General features: G+C 35.6%; 1 protein-coding gene across 1 annotated transcript; it reads right to left on the reverse strand.

Moving 5' to 3' along the window:
• Nucleotides 1-4835: 4835 nt before the first annotated feature.
• LOC145045507 (uncharacterized) lies at nt 4836-6104 on the reverse strand. Its single transcript, XM_078993830.1, has 3 exons — nt 5509-6104; nt 5239-5411; nt 4836-5135 (listed from the first exon to the last, which is right to left on the reverse strand). Exons 1-3 carry the CDS (start codon nt 6016-6018, stop codon nt 5021-5023), a joined length of 798 nt encoding a protein of 265 aa, XP_078849956.1. The 5' UTR covers nt 6019-6104; the 3' UTR covers nt 4836-5020.
• Between the last annotated feature and the right edge of the window lie 2617 nt (nt 6105-8721).

Below are 8721 nucleotides of genomic sequence, written 5' to 3' on the forward strand. Positions count from 1 at the left end.
GTGATGGATTTATACTAGAAACTTAAGTTAATTTTTGGATTTTGTTATTACTCTTGGACGGTTTTGCTGGGAAAATGGTCTTAAAGATCCCAACTACCTTTATAACGCAAAATAATATAGAAATAAGAACAAACAGATATATGTGGAAAACTCCAAAATAAGGGAAACACCATGGGTCTCCATGGAGAAAACTCCACTATATTGTAAATTGGTATCATCACATACACTATTATCTCAAGCCTCCTCAAAACTACACTCACATTCTATAATATTTTTACTAAAAATTTTCAAAAATATAAAGCAAAAGAAGAAAATAAAGAATCAAATACTTAAAACATATTTGGTTATGGCACTTTCAAAGGAAAGTTTGGACTTATTTATAGGCTTAAGACCACTCTATCTTTTTACTTTGTATCAATGTGGGATAAAAGTAATAATTCATGTTAACAAATATATTAATAATCTCTACCTTAGGTAAATGAAACAAAATCACAAGCACATCGAGAAGGAACATTGTTTTCAATTGACAATCATAATTCTCACACTCCACTATAAAATAAAGTGTCACTACTTGGAATAAATCATTTTAAGAATTTCACATTAGCATACTACGCACCTCTAAAACCAAGACCCCTACAAAACCCTGACACAATTGGTTGGGAAAATGGCCTTAATCATTCCAAATAACCCTTTTTAAGGCAAATAAAATAGAAATGAGACACAAGGATATACATGAAAAACTCCAAAACCATAAAAACACCACATGTCTCTAGAGAAAAAAAAATCCATTATATAATAAATTGTTTAATCACATAGACTAATTAGTCTCCCCTAAGTTATATCTAAAGATATAGCTCTTGTCTACATTTTAAAGCAAGAGACGAAAAGAAATAAACAAATACTTGGTATGTATTTACTTGGGCCATTTTGAAACCAAAGTTTTGAGCTACTTTTATATCCTTGATGACCACTTTACATTTTTTCCTTCTACCAGTTGATGACCCGCCATATCATTACATTTACCTTTCCATGAGTTGATGATTGATTCATTATATATTGATATATGGATAATGATTCATTCATTCTGCAAAGGGGAAATAACACAATAGCCCTACAATGTTTCCAAATTTAGTCGATTAAGAGCCTAAGGTTATTTCATGGTTTTATAAAGGTATAAGGTAGGTTACGACATGCTCTTTTAGTCCCTTTCAATCTTTGATACTCGGTAGACCATGTGACAGTAACCATTTAGACTCGACTAAACTCACCTTATGCCCCTGTAAAGCCAAAAAAATATGTTTGGGGATCATTTAAACCAAAACTTAAAAACACTCATTTCTAGCAATTCAACGTAAGAAGAAACACTAATAGGCCTTTAGGGTTTATAGTTTCCTACATTCAGATTGAACTAATTTTGTTAAGGATTTGTTTTCTCATATTTTTCTTGGAACCTATTTCAATCACGTTTGATTCCTTTGCGCAATTCAAGATGTCGCTGTTGTTAAATTTGAGTTTCTAAAATGCCAGTAGTCGTCATGGACATTCTCCTAACCATTGAAAATTGTCAGTCAAACATGATCAAGGAATTACTAAAAATTTACTAACATTTTTAGTGCTTAATTTTGTACATATCATTTGTGTAGGGCATAAGAGAGTCCGACTTCATCCATCCTCCGACTAGTTTTTTGTTATCCTCAATCAAGTTCCACGCCCACGAAGCACGCAACTTCATAGCAAGATCCAACATGACATTTGGTGGCAAAATGAGTCTTTTGGAACGTATATATGTATATCGATTGAGTCAAGATGATGTTTTAGCCTACAATGGATCTAGAGAACATGATGGACTTTTTAGAGACTACCTACAAAGCCAATTCAAAAATCTCATTTTACTCAACGACCCTATAGTAACCTATCCACCAAACGACACTCTAAGAGAAGATCCCTCAAGTTGGTCCGATAGATTCGACCCTAGTTCAATAATTTTACTGTGCATTCGGGAGTGAATGTACTCTAACCATGGATCAATTTCAATAATTTTTACTAGTTTCATGCTTACATGAATGCCTTTCTTGACTGCACTTAAGTCACCAGCTGGTGTGAAGTCAATAAATGACATATTTCTTGAAGGACTAATTGAAAGACTTGAATGAAGAGGGTGTTGGTACATTACAACTGAGGCATTTACTTTTAAAGAAAATAGGCTCGTCTATGACAATTTTATTGTGTTCAATGTATGAAATAAAGAAGCTACCATTTCTAGTTTTTATTGTCAACAAATGAGGGATTTACTTGTCAACAAAAGAGGCTCATCTACCACGTTGGGTTTATACTCACATTCTTCCTCTTAAACCAAACTTGGCTCGAGATTCGTCACGCCGATCAAGTTTCACATTTCACCATGTTTCACGTATGCTAAAGCCTTTGTAAATATGTCCACCCATTGATCCTTTGAATCGGCATATTCCACTATAATTTGCCCATGTTTAACACATTCACAAATGAAGTGATAAAAAATGTCAATGTGTTTGCTTCAACCATAAACACATTATTTTTCATCAATACAATAGCTGACTTGTTATCGACATATAAGGTGATATGAATGATATGATGTCCCGTGAGCTCCTTAACGAGATTAGCAAGCTAAATAGCTTGACATGTCTAGCTTCCATGAACTTGGATTCACATGTTTACAAAGCAACAAACTTTTGCTTTTGGGATTACCAAGTTATCTGACTCCTTCCTTGATAGAAAATCATCACACTTATGCTCTTGTTATCAACATGGTCACTCCAACATGACTATCGGTAAAACCAACCAAATCTTCAATTTCACGACCTCTTCCATAGTCCAGTCCATAATCAACAGTTCCTTTCATGTATCGTAATATGTGTTTAACAACTTAGAAATGCAAAGTGGTCGGCTCCTCCATGAAACAACTTGCAGTTACAATCGAAAATGATAAGTTCGGCCGAGTGTGATTCAAGTACCCCAAACAACCTACTACTCGCCTGTATTCAGTTGGATCAACTCTTTCACCATCTTCACTCTTATTAACCTTCAACTTAGGTTCAATTGGTGACGTTGTCAGATTGCAATATAGCAGCCCAAATATCTCTAAAATCTTCTTTGCATAAATCGTTAGTAGTAAAGATATCCCCCACTTATTTTAAAAAACTTTGATTCCAAATTAGTAAGAAGGTAATCCCAAATCACTCATTTCGAATTGTTTTTCTTCATTTGTTCCTTGAATTCAACAATGCCATTGGTGTTCGAACCGGTAATGATCAAGTCATTAACAAAGACACTAACAAGAAGAATTTTTTCTTTTGAATTCTTTTTGTAAACAACTGGATCTTGTGAACTTTCTATAAAACCAATCCTTTTACACTTATATCCAAACGAATGTTCCAAGCTTGAGGAGCTTGTCGTAGAACATAAAGAGCTTTGTAAAGCTTGAACACTTTTCTTCAGTGAGCTTTACCAACATATCTTTCCGTAGGGATGTCAACGGGGGCAAATGGGGTGGGGATTGGATTCCCCGCCCCCGCCCCCGCCCCCGAAATCTCTAGCATCCCCATCCCCGCCCCCGCCCCCGAATCCCAGGATTACCCCCGCCCCCGCCCCCGTTTCCCCGCCCCCGTTTGGGTTGACTTTTTTTTGGCAAATGAATGTGTTGTTTAGGCTAAAAGAAGTTATTTTTTGAGCTAAAAGAAACTATTTTGGATAAAAATAGTTATTATAGCATAAGTTTATATATTTAAAATAAAAATATTATAACATCTTAAAAACGTTATACTATAAACTTAAAAACATGATATTTAATTGAATTTTGGAAGTTCAATATCATTGTTATTATTTATTATATTTTTATAATTAATATATATATTAATATAAATAATATATTAACGGGGTCCCCACTGGGGGTTCGGTACGGGACTACCCACCCCCGCCCCCGCCCCCGAAACTAAAACGGGGGTTAACATTGCTCCCGCCCCCGCCCCTATCCCTGATTTTTTAAACAAATATTCCCCATTCTGGATCGGGGTCCCACGGGTTCGGGGTCCCACGAGACTTTTTGACATCCCTATCCTTCCGATTGGGTGATATAGACCTCCTCCTTGAGATCTCCATTGAGAAAATCGGACTTGACATCAAGTTGGTGGACAACCAACCCATGTTCAGCTGTTAAGACAAGGATGATCCTTACGGTGTCAAGTTGTGTTACCGGTGAAAAAACTTCATCAAAGTCGACCCCTTTCTTTTGTACAAATCCTTTTGCTACAAGTCAAACTTTATGTTTTACCACTTTTGCCATGTTGTCTTTCATAGTTTGGGTCAAGTGAGGGTTCGGACATTTTGTAAGAATTGTTTGAATTGTTTTAAACTGTTGTATCGTAAGAAACAAACACCCATATAGGGCGAATTTGTTTTAAAGAAACTGTGTCAAACACAGGTTTTAGTAACAATTTACTATTAGTTCTTTTGTACAGATCCTATGGTTATATTTTTCCTAACATAAATTTGTCATTAATGTCATATTGACAACCCATTAGGCATGTAATTCTAATGGATTTTAGACTATTTGTGGGAGAGAACTCTCAATTACTACACGATCATAGCTCATAGTAATATCTGCAATGTCTTATTCAACTCAAATCACTAACAAGATATTTTTTGTCCAAGAACAAAAAGTGGTCCTCCTTCCATATCTTATCATCAATTCAACCAATCAAGTCATTTGAGCAGCTACACTTCACTACAACAGATAATGGCCCTATTGACTATGTAAGCATAATGACTTCTCTCTTAATCTTGAAAAAAAATACACACCATAATAAAACTTATGTCATCATTTTATCATCTTTGTGACATGATATTTACAAAAATCACTGCAATAGAAACATATTAGCATTGACCATTGATGATACAACAATAAACAACTCACAAAAAAAAAAGGTCAGAAAGTTGCTATATACAATTATAATATCTCTGCCGATATACAAAAGAGTGTTCAACTCTAACATGCTGCAGCAATTGGTGTCAAAATGTTCATATCAACCTCACACTCTTCCTCTTCTTCATCATCATCATCAGCATCCCAAAGAAACCGAGCATAAGAAGCCATAACATAACTGCATCATCATCATCATTTAAAAAACATATCAAAATGAGTAAAAAACATCCAAATGTAAACAAAGTTCTTTAAAATGTAATGGTATAGTCTATTATTCATACCAGTCATCAGGGGAAGCTTGAACAGCTTGATCAAAATAACTTTGTGCACGAGTGGCATCCTTATGTGTCTCCCAGATCAAATCAGCATACATAGATAAAACATTTCCATCGTTAGGGTTTGCTAGTATTGCTCTGCTGCAGTACTCTTCTGCCTTTGGATAATCACATCTAGCCTATTTGAAAGAAAAGATGAAACTTATCAATGCTACGTGTATGCACAGAAACAAAGATTGATTTTAAAGATTCATAAGTAAGGTTAATCATGAGTACCTCTTTCAAGTATTTAGCGTAATTACTAAGAAGCATTGCGTTCCCAGGGTTTGCTTCGATCATGTTTTGATAATATAAATCCGTACTATCATTCTCATGATGATTCCCGTGACCACCACGGCTGGAGATCTTCCCTTCACCACCGCCGCCACCTATACCATCGACCATTACAGCAAATCCATGTCCGTTGTCATACAATCCAGAAGTTGAAAACAGAAGAACACCATCATCGCTTTCCTCTCCTTCCGACTCTTCTGCAACAGCTATGGAAGAAAGCTTACAGAGTGGACTCATACCTTTGGTGACAAGACTACCATTCAAATCTGCCTCCGATGAAGCTCTAGCAATCTTCTTGGGAGAATCATTCTTGGGATTTAACGAGTATAGTGAAATTGTTGGTGATCTGGGGTTACGGCGAATGAACAGGTGCTCCAACGATGACGATTCTTTTGGGTTTTCATGTCGAAACCATGAATTAAGAGCGGGATTCGAGGAGCTACGGAGTAGCATCTTCCAAACCGTAAAACCTGAAAAGAATCCACGACCGATTGTATGAAAGAAGCGAAAGGGATTTGGAAGATTTTATAAGGCAATGGGCGTGGCGCGTAGTAGATCGTGACCGTTGCTACACGGCTGCTATTTTGTATAAACCTTTTGTGAAGATGGTTTTAACATCATGGGAAATAAAAACCTTTAATTTTTTTTTTTTTAAAATATGGTTTAAATTTGACATTACTTTTTTGTGCATTCAAACTAGAATTTGTAAAATTTACAAGTTCTTTTTTCTGCTTTTGCTTTGTTACTTCGGCCAAAATTTCATTTTAAAATATAATTGAGTGACCTTAAAACCATCGTTCCAAAAGTACTAAGAATTTCGTTTGATCAAATATTTTAAAAGATAATATCATACTAGAGTCATATCGTAAAACAGATGCGAGTACAGTTTTCTATCCAGAAGAGCTTGAAATACGTTTACATTTAAAACATAAACATGAAACTTATTGAGTTCTCCGAGATATTACATATTTCAACACTACAATGCATGCCACCTAATGGAGCACCGCCTTTTGTCGTTCATGGTCTATCGTCTTTCCATCATTGTTTGTAGACTCACGGGCTATCGTCAATCCATCATGACTTGTAGATTCGTGACATGTCGCCGATCCACCGTCTGTCATACCAATCATAAGAAGATATCGTACAACCTATCAATCAACATACAAAAGACTATTCTAGTCGAATCATACATCTATATTGTAATAGTACTCCCACATCGTACCACATAAATGGCATATAGTGTCACACATAGTACAGTGAGAAACTCACCTGAATTCGAAGCTAGCAACCCAAGTCTTAAGTGTCTACCGAAGAAAGCTAGCATGAACCACCTAATACCAATTCGAGATCAAACCTCAGTCAAATACTCATATCCATAAAAGTTTGACAAAAAGTCAAACTGGCTAAAAAGTCAATGGTCAACGATTAATAACCAGATGTGTGGTGACGACATTCCTTGTTCACTACTGGAAAAATAGTCACAATAAAACCTTACTGGATGTGTCGCGTCCAAGGATGGACATGAAGTGTGTTCTGGGCAAATGCACTTCTTCCATTAAGTGCTTAATCCTTTAAGATAGAAGCCCTCACTTTCAATAATCCATAAAGTGGGGTTCTTAATGGATAAATTTTCCAATTGTATCCACATGTAACCCTATAACATCACAAACACTAATCCTAGATCCAAAACTTGTTTAGTCAGAAAGTGGATAGATTTCCTCTAGAAGATGATGTCCCGGGTTGGATCATGGAAGTCATACTTCACTTCCTCCACCTCCTCCAATAATTCTCCCTAACGCACAAGTTCAAAGACTTGAAAATTTTAAGGTTACTCAGAGCCTTATTTGCAAGATGGCAATCTGTATGTACCAACATCTTGGAGATGAAGTTACATATTGACAGGCTGGGAGAGTTGGGTGTCAAAGTCTTTAAAAAGTTGGTTGTTAATTGGGTTCTTCAGTCTCTTACTAAGTCCTATAGCGGGTTCTTTAAGGAATACTATATGGGAGATCCCAACATGACCCTCATTAATCTTACTTATTTTCTTGTTGATGTTGAATCAACAATGATTTGGCTCATTGGAAAAGCAAATTTGATTGGAAGATCTACTTCTCGAACTTCCATGGGCATTGACAATGGTAAACATTGGAAGTCTAGAAAAGATTTATACTTCCAAGGGAAATAGAAACTCTAAGTCTATGATTGTCACGTGTACCATTCCCAAATAGGCTGTATGTTTTTACTGCCAAGAGAAGGGGCATTGGTTGCGAAGTTGCCTTATATACCTGAAGGACCACAAGGATGGTAAAGTCAGAATGTATAACTCTGCTTCAGGTGAGTCCACTATCTAACTTTGTTAAGTTACTATTTGTAAATTCTTAAAACATGATGTGAAAAGGTCGTACCTTGATGTTTTGTAGAATCGAAGAAAAGAAAGGAAGCTGAAAGGAAGCTTAAAGGAAGAGCAAGTTGAATATGGTCGCGGATCGGATTTTTGAGCTGCTGCTTAAGAGTTATGATAAAATGCTTAGAGATTTGTAGTAACATTGTTATCATACGTGATTGCATTGTAAGGAAAAGTTTTTTTTTCCGCATTTTATAAATAAATAAAATTTTTGATTTAATCTTATCTGATATCTCCTTACAATGGCATTTGTGAAAATTTGATGTTTGTACGTTTCTAGCAATATTGGAAAATTTGATTCTTTTCGTTTGTGATAGTGTCAAAATTTACCAAATAAGGAAAGATTCTTATCACCCAAGTTTAAATTAGATAGAAACTTGGAATCGTGCAACTTGTTTTGTATGATGAATGAGAATTTTTTGTCTTTGGGAAATTAAGATTAATTCCATGTTCACATGTATATGTGAGTCAAGTGAAGGACTATGGGATCGGCTACACTAGGTTGTGCACTAGTTAGGTCCACCACAAAGTTCGATAAGACTATTCGTCATGATTTACTAAAGCTTAGTAAATATGGTTATGCTTACAAGATTAAGTATAATTCTGAAACATTGGAAAACTTTCAATGCATGGCATGAAGAATAAGAAGAATCAAATTCGGCAGAAAGATAAAAGTTTCTCCAATCTGAAAAGATGGGAGAGTACTTTAGTATCATGTTTATGATCATCTTAATGATTATGGGAAACCATAT

This window comes from Lactuca saligna, chromosome 5, assembly GCF_052625555.1.
Source record: "Lactuca saligna cultivar CGN05327 chromosome 5, ASM5262555v1, whole genome shotgun sequence".
In the NCBI taxonomy this organism is placed as follows: Eukaryota; Viridiplantae; Streptophyta; class Magnoliopsida; order Asterales; family Asteraceae; genus Lactuca; species Lactuca saligna.